Genomic DNA, 20,727 nt, shown 5'->3' on the forward strand with positions numbered 1-20,727 from the left:
TGAAAATTTGATTGTCGTATTTACGCTCGTTGTGGTCTTTCAAAAAGCTTTCCAAATATATAAAATTTGTCGAATTCTTACATATGATTTGTAAGGATATAGTTTATCATTTGATAACATCATCAAACATCTTTATCCAAATGACCCTCCTTTTTTAAGGGTCATTTCAGTAAAATAGGTTAATTTTTTTTTAAAATGAGTTTTAAAAAGGCCATTTGAGTAAGAGAGAGTGATGGGAGGGCCAAACACTTAATTCCCACATCAGAATAAGCTACAGGTGACATGACAAATTTGTAGAAAGACTTGCATTTCAAATTTCTAAGCACCTAGTGTAAAACTGTACAATGGCGCATCCATTTTTCAACGAATCTGGACGCTAACTAAAAGTAGAAGAAGCTTTTCAGCCCAAAAGAGGGAAACAAATAGAAAATGGAAGGAGGGAGGTAGAATTTACACATTTACTTTTTTTATGAGGGAGTTGCATGATCAATGGAAGACTCCAGGAGATACATAAAACTCACTCTCAATGAACATGGGTCTTAAATCTTCTTCCTGACACATAAATTCTAAGGGAAATGAAACTAGATGTCCTCTTGCGGATTCTAATCTTTTCATGGGATCTGCTACCTTCACATCTCCTTTATGAAAAGCCTCTAATTTGCTTGGAGCAACTCCTAAATCAATAGTGGTATATCCCAATCTATCTTTCCAGTATGCCATGCTTTGTCTGATTGCAGATCTGTGTAAACAAAAATGTGAGGATCCAGCATAAGAGTTAAAAGAGAGGAAATAACTCGTGTTTAAATCACACCTCGAGTGTACTTTATCGTTGGGAAGGCAAGCAAAGACATCTTGGTAGATACTCGTATTTTCCTGTAAATTTAGATTATGATAATCAAATTGGATATGAACCGAAACCATCAAATGTACTATCAGTCATGATAACATCGTAATGCGGTAAGTTACTATAATGAGTCGTTCAATGTGTCATCCAAAAATGGAATGTTTGGCACTAAATTTATCAACTCTCACCTTTGCAGTTGCCATCCAAATATCTTTGTATGTTGCATCGGTGACAGGATCACGTAATCGATTGATCTGTAAAGGCTGTGGCACAATGTTAGACACTAATGTATATAAATCATTAAGATGCGAGAATTATATGGATTTTTTGCAGTGCCAATAAGCAGTTGTAACTTAATTGGTCGGTCACCTATTGGCATTTGACGTAAAGAAATGTAAATTCTGTTTCAGGTTCACTAACCTCTCCACCGCGAATACCAAGATGCTCGGCCCACAGAGAAAGACGAAGACTAGAAGCTAATTTACCAGCTTTCCATGGCTTTCCATTCATGGATGAATTTACGAATTCTTTATCTTCTATAACTACATAAATCTGGAATAGCATGACAACAAGTGATGTTTGATTCATTTTAATCATGTATATATAACCTTGATATACGGAAAAAAAAAATAGATACAACATCACCTCGGAGTCTCTTGATCCAAGTAAACTCCTATCATTTATATTAGCTGATCCAATCATGGCTGTATGGTCATCAATCAACAAGACCTTGCTGTGCACATATACCTGAAGGAAATGATAAGTACGAAACTTAGCAGACCAAGAATTTGGGCATGCGCAGTAATTGGCCATACAATTATGGCATTAACAACCAAATGCATATAGAAGTAGTACATCCAGTAATGAAACTTCACCTGATTGGTTACTAAAGGGCCACCATCCCAGAGTCTGCCATGACCTCGGAGACTATAGAAAGAAATGTAATCACATGTTCTAGGACCAAGCACACCATATAAATTCTGCAATATTGAATTATTTCCTCTGCAAATTGTTCGGTATTGCCAATGCATTATTGCTCTTACAGATGCCGCATTACCATCATCCAGACCACCCTGTAAGATACAATATAAAGGATGAAACAAACTGAACAGCACTAAATTGATAATTTATAGAGTTTACCAAGATTTAGTACCTGGAAGCCAGGTAGGAGTGGCATGGGAATAATAACTCTGAAACACTTCGATTCTTGGTATGCTCGTAAAATGCGCTTGTATAATGACTCCAAGACACGATTATGTATTATCTCATCTTGAGAAAGACCTGAGATGAAGAATTGATTCTGCAAACACGGGATCACGATAGCTAATTAAAACTATGACTTTACAGTCTTGTCTTATGCATCTGTTATCTATACATGCACAATGCCCATAATCTTTAGCATTTTTTCATCTTTTTTAAGAATGCTTGATCAAATATCTTTCCCTGCAGACACATTACCTCGATGTAAACATATTGCTCTGCTTTGTCAATCAGAGAGCAATAAGCATTGTGAATGCTCTCTTCAGTTTGGCTTGTTCCTGCTGACCACTGACCGACACTTCGAATAACCTACAACATCGACGGTTTCCAACATAACATTATATTTGAAGGAACAAAAAGATATAATGCAATAGACAGAATAAGACTGGTAACCAATAAATGTGAAAAACCACCTTGCTCTATTGGAACCTTATAACTAAATTTAAGCATTTCAATAGAGTAAAAAAGATAAACAAACCTGGCAACGACAAGAAGCGCGAGGACCAACTTGTCCAGCTTCATCAGCAGAAATGACCTGATCTCCCCGCTCCTGTCCTTTCCACCATGCATCTGAACATTGCGTGCTAGACTGCTCATTTGAACACATGTTTCTCTGAATATCCATGGGATCTGAAGCTGGCGGTTTGGCTTTAGAATTCAGAGAAAAGACTGAAAGGGTTGGATCACGGCTGCTTTGCTGATTCCTAGGATTGGGAATCTCGCCCGAGCTGTTCAAGTTTTGGTTTTCGTATTCCACAACTAGTCCATTAGCTTCCCGAGGAAAAAGCAGCGGTATGTCCTGTACTGACGCTGGGGAGGCAAGAGAACCCTGGAATGGTGTGTCCCCGTGACTATTCTCCGTGTTTGTACTTTCGGACACTATTTCTGTGTTTCTTCTTCCCAAGTAATGTGGAATAACCATGTGGTGCTGAGGCATGAGTAGAGGAATTTTTTGCACATTTGGAGCTTTGTTTCTCTGAAAGAGGGTAATAATGGTTACAACCTCAAGGAGACTTACTTTAAGCATTTAACATATACCTAAAGTAACAAACTATGAACCTTTGCATAGTTCCAGCGCTGAACAAAATGCCTTGCAATATCACGGCAAGGAGGGCCCCATAGAGCACAATGGCATGCGTGGGTACTTACAACGATCCAATTCATCTCTCATTGTATCCACCCAAGAGTTCGGCTCCGACTCCCTGACAAGAAAGAACATTGAAAGTTGAAACACGTCAAATTTAAAGCAATGTATCATCTTCCATTTCCAGATAGATAACATGAAAACTTACCTTGCATTGTAATAGTCTTTTCCCGGCCAAATCACAGCAGGGAAATCACCTACTTTATGTTCGGAGTTGTCATAACGACCAAAACATAAATCAAGTCCTCCAATAAAGGAAATCTTGTAATCGACAATGACAAGCTTTTCATGGTGGGACCCACATAGGAAAAAAAGAAGTCCATCAGAGTCTCCAACATATCAAGTCCCGAAAGAGTACTGAATGAACCAGCCAGACAATGAACCTTCTGATTCTGAATTGTACAAATGAATGAAGCATACTTCAGAAAGAATATTACGTACCATAAATAAACACCTGTTGAGATATGGTCAGGATAACGCAGTACTCTCACATTCTCATGAATATTAAGAAGCTTTTGCTTGCTGTACATACTGTTAATTTTCAAGGCAAGTGGAACTTCCTTGTAAAGAAGAATGTAAATCTGCAACGTGTTACTTATCAAATAAAAACTGGAGCAAACCAGATGTCAAGCAAAATTTACAAATCATAATTTAAAAGAGAAATACAGAGATTTGTGACATGAAGACAATTTTCTACTTTGTTACACGTTTACCAAAAACATTTGGCCTTCACCCAAAAACTAATTGGTAAGAAGTGCCTTCTCCAAGAATTATATGGAACAACTATACCATGGCAATGATATAGATTAAGAGTGAACAGTACCTGAACCCCTTGTTTAGCTTTTGCTTCCAGTAAAACATCGAGCCGAGAGGAATCACATTCACTAAAAGGCCGTCGTAGATACAGCTCTGGGCACAGCCACTAATCTGTTATAAATATCTGCACAAAGTTCCAATGAACTTCAAAATTTTCTTAATCAAAATTTTCTTAATATCTGCAACAATGCAACATAACGAATTCCTTATATGTGTAATCAAGTTTTCACATGAACAAACCTCTGACTTGGCTTCCTCAATTGCTTTGGCAATCGCTTCAAATGCAGCCTCCCCAGCTACGAACCACTGGGCCTGGCTACCATCTTCAGTCAATCCCCTTGGGGGAGCAAAAGAGCTGAAACGGTGAGGATGGCACCATCCTTCAGGTGGCTGTGTTACAGCTTCATTAATCGCGGCAACCCAATCTCTAACCTTATTGCTACTTCTTGTTCTTAACTTCATGCTCTGGGCTCCAGAAGACACCTTTTGAGATTTTCAGACATTGATCAAGCAAAAACTTAGAGCAAGGCTATCGTCATTAATTCATTTGCAATACCAACAATAAGAAATTTCACAGGTTAAACTAAGAATCCAATAGTACTCCAATTACTGAAATCTTGAAAGTTCAAATTATAAGGTCAATAGCAGCATACCATAAATGAATAATGTAACGGATTACGCTCCTTAATCTCTTTTGCTAAAGAAAATTGGCCTTCTCCCTTTCCATTTGAGGATGGTAGTACATCAAACAGGATTATATCTAAGAGTTTGGTGTCAAAAGGATCATTAAGCAAGGCGAAAAATCCAGGTTTCAATACAGCCCAGACATAGGGCAGTTCAAGTGAAACAATATGACATTGATGATGCCAAAGAAGGAATCTCTGACTTAAAAAGGCATTATCCAGAATGTAAACCTGGGTTTCATGGATAAGATGATATTACCTTTTGCCAATTGGTTCTACAGCAATTGAACCAGAGACACGGACAACATTTTCCATCATCATCTTCCCTCTCAGGGATTTTCCGTAGATGTTTCACCATTACATAATCCTCTTTAAGCTTGGGACCATACTCTGAAGCAAATGATAACTTGGACACTTCCAAAAACCTGCAGACCTTTACATTATAACACCGTAACTTTAGAGTAGGAAAGATGCATCTAAAGTTTGTAGTTCAGAACTATGTTTACAAGGAGAAATATTTTTGGCAAAAATACCTCTCTGGAGTTTACAATGTCCAAATTCCCCGGAAAATGATTCAGATACCCTTGCATTGCGACCTTAGCTGTATCTAGAACAGATTGCTGTTTTCCTAGTGCTGGGCAAATAATTGGAAGAGCAGCACGTGATGGAACATTCCTGCATAAGAAACCAATAGAAAATGACCAATACTGAAATAGAAGAAAAGGTGGTTTACGTTAAGAATTTAACTGAACAACCAACATGCAACAGCACCACTTGCGTTTTCTTAGTGTTTTCTTCATGGTGCGAATGAACAGTCTCATCGTCTAAATCATCACCATCATGCATAACTGTTGTTTGATCTCCTATTCCTAACGTCCGAAGCCAATCTTTAGCCTTCAATCCGGAACGAAACATCAAGTGTTAAATCATTACTAGCAACTTGTTTACAGTTGAGAAAAAAAAAACACTAAAGCAAACATCAATAGAACTATAGACACACACCTGCTCTTGTTTCTCATGGAATTCTTCAATAATTGCTCGTTTCTTCAACTGTAAATGCAAGTAGATAACTTGTGGGGCTTTCTTAAGTAACCGCCATTTGAACTGTCAACAGCAAATGTACACTTAGAAAGCCAGACACCAATCCCACAGTCATAAGAAATCCACAAAACAACTGCAATTAGTCCTAGAACACTAAATACTGTAGCTGTGGGGCCCATTGGCCCTGCACAACCCGTATTTAGTATCTCATGCACTTTGTTTCAGCCTAAACACACTGCCTGCAGTTGATTAAGAATCTCAAATACCCTAAACCTTAATTACCATATTTAGCCACCAAAAATTAAAAGAATTAACCACAATTAACCAAACAACAAACTAAAAACGCGATAAATGCACCTGAAAATATCTCAAGACAGGAACATTTCGCTCCAATTTCTCAAGTTATCAATTCACAAACCAATTCAATTGGAATAAAAAATTCAACCAAAAATTAGAGTGAAATCGGAGAAATTCAAAGGTAGTAGTACTACCTGTTTGTATTGAAGTTGAATAGTATAAGATAAAAGCAAAGGATTAGAATCACTAGAGTCAGAACGGTTAACAGATACAATCGTTGCTTTTGGTAATTCTTCAAATATCTTTTCTTCCACTTCCTCTTCTTCTTCATTGCTTCTTTCATGGAAGCTCTGATGTGATGATGACCTATTGGACGAAGACACCAACGGCTCAGATAATCTCTGCTTCTCTTCTTCTCCATTACTATAAATTAGCTTCTCCAACGACATTGTTGAATAAGAATAAGAAGATATTTTCTCTGTTTCTTTTTTTTTTTGTGAAGAAAAAAATTGAAAATGTAATTTATAACTATTATATACTATGTAACATGTTAGTGGTTCAAGAGTAATTAGTTAGTTAGTTTAATTAAGCGACTTGCGGGTAAAAACAACTTATTCATTTTTGATTAAGTTAGAAGTGCTTATGGGGAAACAAGGACACTATGACAGGTGGATATCAAATCCGATGAGTATGACCTACATCTGACGGTTTAGATTGGTTTGGGTCTGGTGTTTGTTTGTTTGTTGGATTCATGACTTTTTCTTGAATGTCTGGAAAAAAAAATAAATTGGATTTGTCCTTTCATTAAATTGAAAAGAACATCTCAATGTAGCACCGTTGCGTTATCAATGTAGTACTGCAATCGATAATACAAAAAGCGTTACATAAATTACTTCAGTAATCTTCACCACGGTTCCTGATAGGGATAATTTAGTAGAAGGGTACCGAATTTCATATTGAACAAATTCATATTGTGTTAGTACTTCTGTCGATTACCTGGGAGATTTTTTGTGTTCCGATGACATTTTGCTCCGTTTTTTTTGATGGGACTAGTAACGACTCTTTACCGAGTAAGCTGTTTTGCTTGCTCAAATGTGGGGAGCATATTCCATTTGTTGCATGAAAGATTCAATTATTGGGAGCATTTCAAGAATGTTGGAAGAATATGCCGCCTAAACAAATGGTTTGGTTTATGAATTATTGTTCAACTTTCAAAATGATGCCAGACAATTTTCGCTATGAGCTTATCATTTAATCATATTTAAGCTCGAAAAAAACAATGTACTCCTACTCTAAACAAAATATTTATTATTAGTAGGGTCGTTCGTTCCAAGATACGGTTAGCCAAAGAATCGAATGACAATATACCATTCAGCGTACGTGTAGTTTACGATAGTTAAAGAAACGTGGATGGTCGACAAATAACCAAACCTCTACAACGGCAACAAAAAAAAGTCATTTATGAATTAACTTCTTCTACAGTTTTACATTTCTTGTTTTGGAATTTTGATTAATGGGAGAATTTATAAAGTACCCCGTTTTATTGACCTCGTTTTTTTATTATTCTCGTTTTTTACAAATTTTTTAAAGTGTTCCAACTGTTTAGTTTTCCATCCTAGCTAGTTTACTTTCATTAAAGTTTACTTCTTTACGCTTTACTTGTTAGCACGTTTACCTTCTACATCATTTTTCTAATTTGTCGAGCTCGGTTCAGGATCGTGTCATCATTTTCAGGTTCGTTTCATCATTCCCAAGTGTCTTGGGGTTTTTGGTTGGTGGAGAATCAATCTTCTACAATATTTTTCCGGTTAGTCGAGTCTGGTTCGGGGTCGTTACACCACTTTCAGGTTCCTCGAGCCTAGTTCAGGATCGTTACACCCTCTTTCAGGATCGTCAAATCATTTATCCTCTCTACCAATGAGATGTAGTTCAGGGGTAAATAGAACTTTTAATTGGAAAGATAACTGCCACCTAGCATTTAACTGGATGGAATTTGCTTTTTGAATAAAACGGGGTACTTTGGAAAATTTGTAAAAAACGGGGGTACTTTTAAAGTGTACATTTCAAAACAGGGATACTTTATAAAATGTCCCTTGATTAATTCATCGTTATGAAACTCTTTAGTCCTTATCCAAATTCGATTAAATGCAGTACGTTCCCCTTGGATATTCCACTTTTGTGTCCGGCGGTGTAATCCTTCTTTCATACACACTAGGAAATGGAATGGTATAACTATTTTGAGATTGACGTAGATGGATTGGCACTTGTCTTCTTGGGATCTCTAGTTACTTAGTTGATAAAAATGAGGAGTACACATATAGATATTGTTAAGTTTTGATCAAGTCTTCTCCATTCTCATTAAAACTCAAGACATTTATACAAAGACCAGATTTGGGTCTCAAGTTTCAAACTTGATCCACACGTATTCCAAATATAAATATAACTCTAGGCTAAGTATAGTCCTATTTCCTAATACCCTCCCTCAAGATGGAGCATGGAGGTCACAAATGCCCATCTTGGACAAAAGAAACTTAAACTGAGCTTTCCTTAAGGATTTTGTAAAGATATCTGTCAATTGCACTGTTATAGGAGTGTAAGAGGGTGATATAATCTTCCTTATTATAGCATCGTTGACAAGATGACAGACCGCTTCTATATGTCTTGTTCATTCATGGAATATTGGATTCTAAGCAATATATAATGCTGATTGATTATCACAAAAGAGATTCATCTCATGTGTATGATGAACTCCTAAATCACCAAGTAGTTGTTTCAAGCACTTTAATTCACATGTAACTGCCGCCATAGATCTGTATTCTGCTTCAGACGAGGACCGAGAAACCATATGCTGCTTCTTAGTCTTCCAAGACACAGGTGAAAACCCAAGAAGAACAAACCATCATGTCAATGAACGTCTAGTTAATGGACAACTTGCCCAATCTGAGTTACATCATCCTTTTAAACTGAGACTAATATCAGAGCGCAACAGAATTCCTTGTCCATGATTCTTCTTCAAATATCTAACCACACGAAGGGCTGCTTCCCAATGCTCTATTCTTGGTTGTTGCATAAATTGCGACAAGATATGCACTGAGTAAGCAAGACCTGGTCTGGTGACTGACAAATAAATAAGACGACCAACCAATCTCCTATATTTATCCACATCATCTAATATTTTACCTGCCAAAGCCAAACGATGATTTATCTCCACTGGAAACTCTGCAGGTTTTGCTCCCAATAACCCAGTTTCCATGATAATATCCAATGTATACTTCCTTTGGCATATGTAGAAACCTTGTTTACTACGAGCCACCTCCAATCCTAGAAAGTATTTCAACTTCCATAAATATTTCGTCTTGAAATATTGTACCAAGTATGTTTTAAAATTATGAAGTGCAACCAGATCATTTCTTGTTACAATCAAATCATCAACATACACCAAAACATTAAGCTGTATCTTTCCCTTTGTCATAGTAAAGAGAGAATAATCTGAATATGACTGTTTAAAGCCATAATTCTTCAAAGATGCTGATAATTTTGCAAACCAACACCTAGGAGTCTGTTTACGCCATATAATGATTTCTTCATTCTACACACTATATTAGGATTCCCTTTGGCAAATCCCGGTGGTATCTTCATATACACTTCTTCCTCCAAATATCCATGAAGAAAGGCATTATGCACATCCATCTGATGCACTTCACAATTTTTAATCGCTGCAACAGCTAGAAAAGTACGTATTGTTGTCATCTTTTCCACTGGTGCAAATGTCTCATTGTAATCCAATCCTTAAACTTGATGATTCCCAAATATTACTAGTCTTGCTTTCAGGCGTACCAAATTTTGATTTTCATCACGCTTTTCTGTGTAAATCCATTTGCTTCCTAGTGCCTCCTTAACAAGTGGTAATTCTTCCAATTCCCATGTTCCTTGTTCTTCCGGAGCTCTTATTTCTTCTGCCATGGATTTTTTCCATCCTGGATGCTTCATAGCTTCTTTGAATCTCTTAGGCTCATTTCCAGTAGTGATAGCTGCAAGATATTTTCTATGAACTGCAGAAAAACGATCACAGCTAACATAATATGTCAAAGGATAAGGTGTACCTGAGGCTGATGATTGTGTAGGATGAGTGGAAGGTGGATTATTTTCTCGTTCAGTGTGCGTCACAAAACCCTTGAGTCTGCTAAAATAAATCTTCTGACGTTTTCCTTTACTACTTTGATTATGCACATAACACAAGTACCAAAACACTTTCAAATGATCATATGGAGGCAACTTCCCAAACATGATTTCATATGGAGTTTTGTTGTTAAGAATAGGTGTTGATGTACGATTAATCAAAACTTAACATGGCATCACGAGCCTGGTTAAAACCCTAAACCTAAAAATTTTGTTTCAAGTTCTACACGATGGGAGAAGATATAATAGAACCATTAGGAACCAAAGGAAAGAATGTAGCATATGATTTGCAGAAGAATAATCTGGTGTACCATCTGGGATCGAGTGATGGTCCAGGTATTATTATTACTCCGTTTTTTTTAAAATGAACCAATTATGATGAGTGGTCTAGAGCCATTAGAAGATCGTTGATATCCAAGAGAAAGTTTGGCTTTGTTGATGGCACCATTAAAGAACCTGCAGATCCTGATCAGTTGGAAGAATGGATTGCAGTCCAATCAATGCTCGTTTCCTGGATTAGCAACACACTAGAGTCTTCAATCATATTGACGCTGGGAGATTACGATGATGCAAGTCTTCTCTGGACACACTTAAAGAAAATATTTTGTGTTGTCAGTGGAACACGAATCTGTCAACTGAAAGCTTTGATACCATGTTAAGTTTTGATCAAGTCTTTTCCATTCTCATTAAAACTCAAGACATTTATACAAAGACTAGACTTGGATCTCAAGTTTCAAACTTTATCCACACGTATTCTAAATATAAATATAACTCTAGGCTAAGTATAGTCTTATTTCCTAATAGATACTAATAGGTTTGTTGGCCCTAGTGTTATTATTGGTGATCTTAATTTTGTCACTAAACAGGGAGATAAGCTAGGGGGAAATCTTATACCACGATCTGAATTAGATGATGTAAATGACCATCTTAATATTTTAGGAATGATGGAAATTGGATTCATATGAGGCCAATATACCTGGACCAACAGAAGAAGTGGTGATAGATTGATTTTAGAAAGGCTGGATAAGGCTTTATCTAATTCTGACTGGATGCAATATTTTTCAAGTGTTATTGTGTACCACTTACTTGCTATTAGTAGTGATCATGCTCCTATTTTACTTGTTAGCTCTAGGGATGACAATCCTACTAGAAAACCACTTAGATTCAACAAATGTTGGCTAATGGATGCATCTTGTAGGGACATCGTATATAGTGATTGGGAGGTTAATGTATCTGGTTCAAATGCTTTTAGGCTAGTTAAATCTCTGAAAAATGTTAAGGCTTCCCTTGGACCATGGAATCTCCAAACTTTTGGCAACATTCAAAGACAAATTCAAGTTTTTCAGGACCAGCTAGATGCAAATAGGGAGACGATAGTGGAGCTAGAAGAAAAACTTAAATACCGGTACAGTGTCCAACATGATTTTTACATGCAAAGAGCAAAAAAAAATGTGCTTAAGTTTGATGACCTAAACACTAAATATTTCCATGATAAAGTCAAATACAGGAAGCGTGGAACTTAGATTGATTGTTTGCATAATAGTTTAGGAATTTGGTTATCCGATAGGTCTGAGATTTCCTTTGAACTTAGAAATCATTTTTCTAAAATATGTAAAACTTCGAATCTTCTGTGTGCTGCTAATTTTCTGAAAATTTTAAGCCCTTGTATTAGTAGTGAGGATAATGATTTTCTTATTCACTCTCCCACTGCTAAGGAAATTAAGGGTATAGTTTGGCAAATGCAACCTTGGACTTCCTCGGGGTCGGATGCCTATCCCCCGGGTTTTTACCAGAAATTATGGGATGTGGTAGGGGAAGATACAATTAAAATGGTCAAATCTTTTTTTGATTTTGGGTGTTTGCTTAAACAGATGAATCATAGCTTTGTTTCGCTGATACCTAAAACTAATACACGAAAGCTTCTGATTTTAGGACAATTAGTTTAAGTAATGTATGTTACAAGATTATATCCAAACTTTTGGCTAGTAGGTTAAAAACTGTAATGGATAAATTCATTTCTCCGTATCAAGCGGCTTTTTTATCTTCTAGGAAGACCACGGATAACACCGTTCTTGCACATGAAATAGTTGACACTATGAGGAAAAATAGAACTGAATTTGGCCTTATGGCTATAAAACTAGACATATCGAAAGCTTTCGACAGAATATAATGGATTTTTCTGATTTTTATTTTAAGACAACTAGGATTTCATGATCATTGGTGTAAGATGATTGAACAATGTGTGTCTATAATGTCTACTTATATTCTCTTAAATGGCTCGCCGGGTGAGGTGTTTATCCATCAAGGGGTCTTCGTCAGGGAGACCCCTTATCCCCATATTTGTTTATAATATGTAAGGATGTTTTATCTAGGACGTTGATACAGGCAGAGGTTGAAAACAAGATACATAGGATCAAAGTAACACCGAATAGTCCTTCGATCAGTCATCTGTTTTTTGCAGATGACTAGTCTAATCTTTTCTAAGGCTTCTGCTGAAGGTGCTAGGAACTTAGATGGTATGATTCAGATGTTTAGTAAGTTTTCTGGACAGTCGATTAATTTTGATAAGTCGGGTCTAGCTTTTAGTCTCAAGACTGACAGTTTAAAGAAGATTCAAATTGCTACTATCCTAAATATTAAACGACTAGGCCTGCAAGATAAATAATTAAGAGTACCTATTTTTATTCAAAAGAACAAAATGGAGACCTTTGGATATCTATTAGAAAACTTTGATAGAAGGCTTGCTACTTGGAAAAATATATATCTGAATAAGCCCGGGTAGGACTGTACTTGCACAATCTGTGTTGGGTTCTTTAGCATCTCATCATATGGTTATTTTTTCCATGCCTAAGAAGATAACAGATAGAACACACGATTGAGCGTAAGTTCTGGTATAACAAGAAAGGTACTGGTAGAGGTTTGTATTTGTATAATTGGGATGTGTTAGAGCACTGCTCGGTCGAAATCACAAGCGTTTCTATCTCAAACTTCTTTGTCAAGTTTAGTTTCCAAAACTATAAGTCTTAATTTCTAGTCTACTTATAGCTAAGTCTCGGATTAGGATAGAAAGTATAGTTAAGCATTAGACTTCACCGCGTTCATCGATTGAAGACGAAGAACTACTAAGGGGAGCTTGTGGAACTTCATGAACAAAAGGTACGTGGACACTTGAAATCATCTATCACTCAAAAGTATATCTACTTTATCTCCTATTTGAGACAAAATTCGTATAGCTATATAGACTTCAATTATGCACATTTGATATTTCGAGCTGAGTTTAACTCGCTTACATATTTCTCGAAATATGTGTTGGTAAGATTTCGCTTTAACTAAGTTCATCTTATATTCTTGACCAAAGTCAAAATATTATCATGTGAAAATCGCGTGGTAATATCTTACATGATTTGTGTGAGACAGTCATTTGATGTAGACTTGGAATGTTTCGTATTGATCATTCGATCACTTGAAAATTGCTTTGAAGCTAATAGTTTATATGAAACAGCTATTGTCGTCTTCCGAGAGTGTTTCAATGGTTGAAATGAGAGTTTAGAACAATTGGATATAATCACAGTATGCGTACTTGCATGTGTAATCCAAGTTCGGGAACCATGGTATGCATACCCGTATGCGTACTGATTGGTTTAGCAGAGGTCCGGGAACTAAGTAGCATACCGGTACACATACTGGCGCGAGGTTCAAGTTCTGGGACTTTACATAGTTTGGTGGTAAGCATACCCGTTCATATACGAGCGAACCCAAACTTAGTCTGGTCATTAAGTTATGCGTACCCGTTTGCATACTTGAGTGGGTTATGTTCTAAAATCGGTTTGTTCATGAACTAATACATTTATATATAATAAAGAATGGAATCTTTTTCAAATCGTGACTATAATGTTCATGACTTGATTCGAGTGAATCAAAATCGATTTTGCTTCAAATGTGTCTTGTATACTTCTGTGAGAATATAAACAATTGAACAACTCTAGAACTAGTTTCATTTGAGTCATTTGGACTAGTTATGTTAAGATGAATAAGGTTGATAGGGCTAACTCCGGTTAACTATTGTTGAGCCAACAAAGGTGTACACGTTTAGGTACGGTTACTCATATCTAAATGAAGTCACATTTCATTTGTGTGTAACAAGTTAAGTTCGATCTAATGGTTGAAAGATATTGGCTTGAGTCTAATCATGTTTTCATCTAACGACGAATATTGAATGCTTTGTTACCAAGGTAACATTGATTACAAACCCTGATTTGAAAACTATATAAAGGAGAACTATAACAACTGGGAAACCTAATCCCCACACCTCATGTGTGATAGTAGTTGCGACTAGAGTCAATTCTCCTTTAACCTTAGGTTTTTCCAAACCATGTAGGTTAACGAATTGAAGACTTCATTGGGATTGTGAAGCCAGTCCCAACTATCTTCTCTGTAGTTGCGTGTTTTGATCTTGCTGTTTCTGAAAAAGCGGGGGTACAACAACCACACCCAATATTTCGTTTGGCAATATGAATAGACAAACTCCAATATACTTTCAAGAGAATCAACTAGACAGTCAGACTCAATCTAGAGAAAAGTATATCAAAGAGTTCTGTATCTCTCTTTCTCAATTCAATCTGCAATCAACAAATAGGAATTTGCGATCCCGGTTGAATATAAGAGAAATAACTTGAACGGTACCAAAGATCAATGTTCAAGGATCAATCAACAACCAAAGGTTGATTTCCCAATTGATCGATTCAAAGCACAACCTGTGATATTTCAATTATATAACAAAACATAATGCAGAAAAGAAACAACACAGACACCAAAAGTTTTGTTAACGAGGAAACCGCAAATACAGAAAAACCCCGGGACCTAGTCCAGATTTGAAAACCACATTGTATTAAGCCTCTACAGACAATAGCCCATTACCAATGAACTTCAGACTGGACTGTAGTTGAACCCTAATCAATCTCACACGGATTCAAGGTACAGTTGCGCTCCTTACGTTTCTGATTCCAGCAAGATACTATGCACTTGATTCCCTTAGATGATCTCACCCACAACTACGAGTTGATACGACCCAAAGTCGAAGACTTGATAAATAAATCTGTCTCACACAGAAAAGTCTATATGAATAGATAAATCTGTCTCCCAAATAAATACCTACAAGTTTTGTTCCGTCTTTTGATAAATCAAGGTGAACAAGAACCAAACGATAACCCGGACTTATATTCCCGAAGAAAAACCTAGTATTATCAATCACCTCGCAATAATCTTAATAGTATGGTAGCGAAACAAGATATTGTGGAATCACAAACGACGAGACGAAGATGTTTGTGACTACTTTTTATCTTGCCTATTGGAGAATAAATCTCGAACCAATATTAAAGAAGATCGTACTCAAACACGATAGAAACAACAAGACCATATCACGCAACTACAGAGAAAATAATTGGGTCTGGCTTCACAATCCCAATGAAGTCGTCAAGTCGTTAACCTACAGGGTTTCGTGAAAAACCTAAGGTTAAAGGAGAATCGACTCTAGCTTATGCAACTAGTATCACACATGAGGTGTGTGGGGATTAGGTTTCCCAGTTGCTAGAGTTCTTCTTTGCATAGTTTTCAAATCAGGGTTTGCAATTTAAGTTACCTTGGTAACAAAGCATTCAATAATCGCCAATAAATGAAAACCTGATTAGTTTCAAGCTAATATCTTTCAACCGTTAGGTCGAACTTAGCTTGTTACACACAAATGAAACGTACCTTCGTTTAGGTTTATGTAACCGTACCTAAACGTGTACACCATGTTGGCTCAACAATAGATAACCAAGGTTAGCCATATGAACACTCTCATATCAACCTTATTCATCTTAACCATAACTAGTTCGAATGACTCAAATGAAACTAGTTAAAGAGTTTTTCAATTGCCATATTCTCATAGAAGTATACAAGAACACAATTGAAGCAAAATCGGTTTGATTCACTCGAATCAATTCATGAGCATTATTTCCACGGTTTGCAAAGAATGCATTCCTTATTATATAAATGTATGAGTTCATGTACTAAACTGATTTTAGAACTTTAACCTTCAAGTATGCGAACAGGTACGCATACTTGAAATACCCTGACTGAATTTAGGTTTCGCTAGTACGCGAACGGGTATGCATACCACCAAAACCAGCAGAAAATATCGGACATGAACCTTACGCCAGTACACATATAGGTACACATACTTAGGTTCCCGGACTTCTCAAACCACTAGGTACGCATTATATGGTTCCCGGACACGGATTACATATGTGCAAGAGTACACAACATGTCACAATCCAATAATGGTTAAGTATTCTAAACTCTTATTTGAATCATTGAAACTTTCTTAGAGGATGACAATAGCCGTTTTCACACACTATTAGCATCAAAGCAATATTCAAGTTATTGGAATAATCATAACGAAACATTCTAAGTCTACACCAAATGATTGTATCACACAAACCATGTAAGATGGTACTCGACAATTTTCACATGATCATCTTTTGACTTTCATCAAGAATATAAGATGAACTTTGTCGAAGCTAAAGCTTGCCAACACATATTCCGAGAAATATGTAAGCGAGTTAAACCCAGCTCGAAATCTCAAATGTGTACGAGAAAACTATATCGTAACACGACTTATGTCTCAATATAGGAGATAGAGTAGAAATAGACTTTCCAAGTGATAGATGAGTTTCAGTCTCCACATACCTTTTTGTTGATGAAGTTCCACAATCTCTCCTTAGTAGTTCTTCATCTTCAATGATGAACTTCGTGAAGTCTAATGCTCAACTACACAATCTATCCTAGTCTAAGACATTTATAAGTAGATTAGAAATCAAGACTTATAGTTTTGATCACTAACATTGACAAATAAACTTGAGATAGAAGCACTTGCGAGTTCGACCGAGCAGTGCTCTGACAATCTCCCCCTTTGTCAATTTTAGTGACACAACTATCAAAACTTATAGGATACAAAATAAATAAACTTTGTAGCTTCTCATCCAAATGCTTGATCTCCTTGGTTCTTCAACATTACTCGAAATCTTCGTCATTTTCAAGTACTCCAATGATTCCAAATGTGTTCAACTCAGCATCATAGTTGTTGAAGATCCGTAGCTATAACAATGAGAAAACACTTGCTCTCAACCATTGTTATACAGTCTCATAGTATCATTACACAACATCAAAGTTCAATTGTATCACAAGTTTGACAACAATACTATGGTGATATGTGTCACTCCCCCTTAGTCAATATTTCATCACACAATGAAAACCACTCCTCTTTACATAATGATCCGGAAACCATATGTATTTGTAGTGTGAACTACACATTAATTCTCCCCCTTTTTGTCAATATAAATTGGCAAAGGTACGAAAACTAGTGGGATCCTCATGAAATTTTCATAGAGATACGTCATGACCAAAAGAGAACAACATATCAACTTTTTTAGATGCCATCATATATCCGAAACTACATGCATTCATCAAGGAGTTTATAAAGATACAATATAACCCGTACAATATTCCACAGCCGCACTCCCCACAAAGATTTAGCAATTAAGCATAAGTTCAATTAAGAACTCTCCCCCATAAAATGTCATTCCTGAAAGAAAAACAAGAGCGGCCTTACTTTTGCAAGAAAAGAAGGATTTCTTTGGACATTAACAAATCACATGAAACATGAATTTGTATCCAAAAATCATAATTGAATAAACCATAAGGAAAATGATCAATTAAATTGGTCATGCTCAACATAAGAAAACTTACGGAGCAACACATTATATGTACAAAGATGTGGATCGGGAAAAGACCAATACTGCGGAATAAACAAAGAGTCATTCTATTTTTCATCATTATTTGCACAATGACATACAATAGACTTAATCTTTGTAAACAAAATTTCATCCTTTCTTCCATCAATATTTGCATAATGACATAAAAGGCTTAACTTTTGTAGTCAAAAGTTCATTATATCTTTTATCAATACTTTCATATGACATATAATAGAGATAACTTTTGAACAAGTATGAGACAGTCAAGGTTCACGGACGTAAACAACATATCCCATAACAATTTGCAATATATAAAACGATAAAGATTAATACTGCAAAAATCATCTTCCAAATCAACTTTAGAATTTAAATAAATAAATCTGAAAGCATTGCAAGATGAAAACGTTGGCGATAGCTATGTGTACTCACAATAATGGCTATTCTGAACCCTAATTATCCTTCTTAAAAACACAAGAATAAATTCTCATAAGAAGTTTCCTAGACATGAATCAAAACAAACTCTAAAACCAAAAACTTATAAAGAACGAAAAACTAATCATCATCTTCATCATAAGAATGGCTTGAATCTTATCCATGTCATCCTTGATTTCTGGAAACTTAATAGCAATCACAAGTAACACCTTACCCTGGCACTAATCTTACAAACACCTTTGAGAATTTGATGAAGAAGATTCATGGAGGAGGAATCACATGAGCCATCAAGGGTGTGACATCTTTGTCTCTTGCAAGCAATCTCCTTCATACGTTTGAAAGTACACGGACGAACAAGCTTGGAAGTTCCAATGGAGTTGCCAATCGGAGCTATAGAGAAGTTACGACAAATTCGCTCAATCAAGTAATGATAGCCTAACTTCTTGTTGGAAGACGTCATCTACAACATTTGATATATGATAAACCCACAAATATCGAGACTTTGAGTTTCCAATACAAGGAAATAGACCAACTCCGCAAACTCACTGATCCAATGAGAATTCTCAATCGTGGAGGTACAAAGATTAGATATATCGAGTTTTCCAAAGGACATCAAAGTGAGACTAAGATGATTAGTAGGAAATTTTCCCATATTCCAATAAACACTCTTGCCACGGAGACCAATAGAAATGGTTTCATAAAAAGTTCTTTCATGACTAGGTCTTGGAAGGCGAAAACTCTCTAAGGGAATTTTAGTAATCCTTAAAATTAGCTCTCTATTTACATGAATCCTTTGTCAATTTATCATGGTCTTGAATTCCATGTCATCATAATTAACATCATAGATGTTAGCATAGAAGATTCTTGTAAGAGTGTCAAAACCTTCACCAAGACCATCAAAGATATTTCCAAGATTGAATTTTTCAAAACAAATCAAATCATCTTTATGCCCACTAGTAAAATCCAACTTATTTTCTAGAATAAACCCATTAGATGAAATTCTTTCAAAAACCTTCCCACAAGAATCATTGACAAATCTAATTCTAATGGAACTTTGATCTATTGGTAAGTTCATGCTAGAAGAAGATGAAGAACCCAAAGTTTTTAAAACCTCTATTGAAACCTTGAAATTCTTCATGAGATCTAGAAATTAAGAGATTAGAGGAAGAGATGACTTACTTGATATGTTCCTTGAAAACCCCTTTTCACTTTTTGATCTCCAAGGATGATTGATGGAGAAAACAAACAAACCCTAAAACGTTCACGTACGCGGACATGATGGGACGAAGAAGAAGGTACGCGTATGCTCTTTTTATATACCCAAGGATGGGCTTGGACCCGTTTCTGAACCGCGGCCCACAAAAGGAATGTAGAATTTCTTAGGTGATCAAACACCAAGGTTATGCAACTCGCAAAAGCACACAAACGTGCGAAAACACGGTGCAGTAGAAAACTAAAAAAACAAATTAACCCAGGTACAGACAAATCAAACGGTTTCTTGCCCCATCTCAATATATATTCAAATGGGGTAGCGCCAAACAAGTTACCAAGTGGCAAGATCTGCAGAGAGACCCTCATGCACCATATCCGGTTGATATTTGTGAACATTACCAGTGATATAATCATAGTAATGATGATAATCAGGGTTAACAGAGCTTTCTAACCTCTTTTTCATATGACCAGGAAGGAGATTTTCCGATAACATAAACCTGTATCAAAGACACGAGAATCCGTTTTATTGGACCCACTTGTGTTGACAATATGTTTAGTTCGTACATCATGATTGCATGATTTGACATGTACGGAACTTTTATCAGAGCAATTCTTATTCTTAACTGAATTAATATTTTCTAGGAATATAAATACGTTCTTAAATGCTCTAAATAGATCTTTGTCAATTGATCCATCACGATAGTATTTCTCAAAAATATTAAGAGTTAATCTAGTGAGATTCCATATCTTTGAGCGTATAGAACGTTTTCTCGACCTTACTTTCTTAGAGGAACTTTTAGTTTTTCCTCTAGATTGTTTCTCATCATCTAAGTTTTCCAAAGTCTTAGATGGAATGAGATTATCATGAGAACTCACATGCCTATTCCATAATAATCTCTGAACAATCTTAAAGGAATTCTGGCGTGTGTTACAGATGCCAAGAGATGCCTATTCCCATGAGGACAGACTTTAGGGATCAATCAAACACAAACTTATTAGGTTTATAGTGTTTTCCTGCTCTGATAC

At 36.2% G+C, this 20,727-nt stretch overlaps 1 protein-coding gene and 1 pseudogene across 1 annotated transcript; one reads left to right on the plus strand and one right to left on the minus strand.

Moving 5' to 3' along the window:
- Positions 1–290: 290 nt before the first annotated feature.
- Positions 291–6,563, minus strand: LOC113348868 (annotated as a pseudogene).
- A 3,931-nt stretch (positions 6,564–10,494) lies between these two features.
- Positions 10,495–11,787, plus strand: LOC113351787. Its single transcript, XM_026595720.1, has 2 exons — positions 10,495–10,600; positions 11,279–11,787. Exons 1-2 carry the CDS (start codon positions 10,495–10,497, stop codon positions 11,785–11,787), a joined length of 615 nt encoding a protein of 204 aa, XP_026451505.1.
- The last annotated feature ends 8,940 nt before the right edge of the window (positions 11,788–20,727 follow it).

This window comes from Papaver somniferum, chromosome 2, assembly GCF_003573695.1.
Source record: "Papaver somniferum cultivar HN1 chromosome 2, ASM357369v1, whole genome shotgun sequence".
In the NCBI taxonomy this organism is placed as follows: domain Eukaryota; kingdom Viridiplantae; phylum Streptophyta; class Magnoliopsida; order Ranunculales; family Papaveraceae; genus Papaver; species Papaver somniferum.

Coding starts and splice junctions, on each gene's coding strand:
- LOC113351787 (XM_026595720.1), top strand. CDS start 10,495: ATGGGAGAAGATATAATAGAACCATTAGGAACCAAAGGAAAGAATGTA. Junction 10,601..11,278: donor GGGATCGAGTGATGGTCCAG/GTATTATTATTA, acceptor GATTGATTTTAG/AAAGGCTGGATAAGGCTTTA.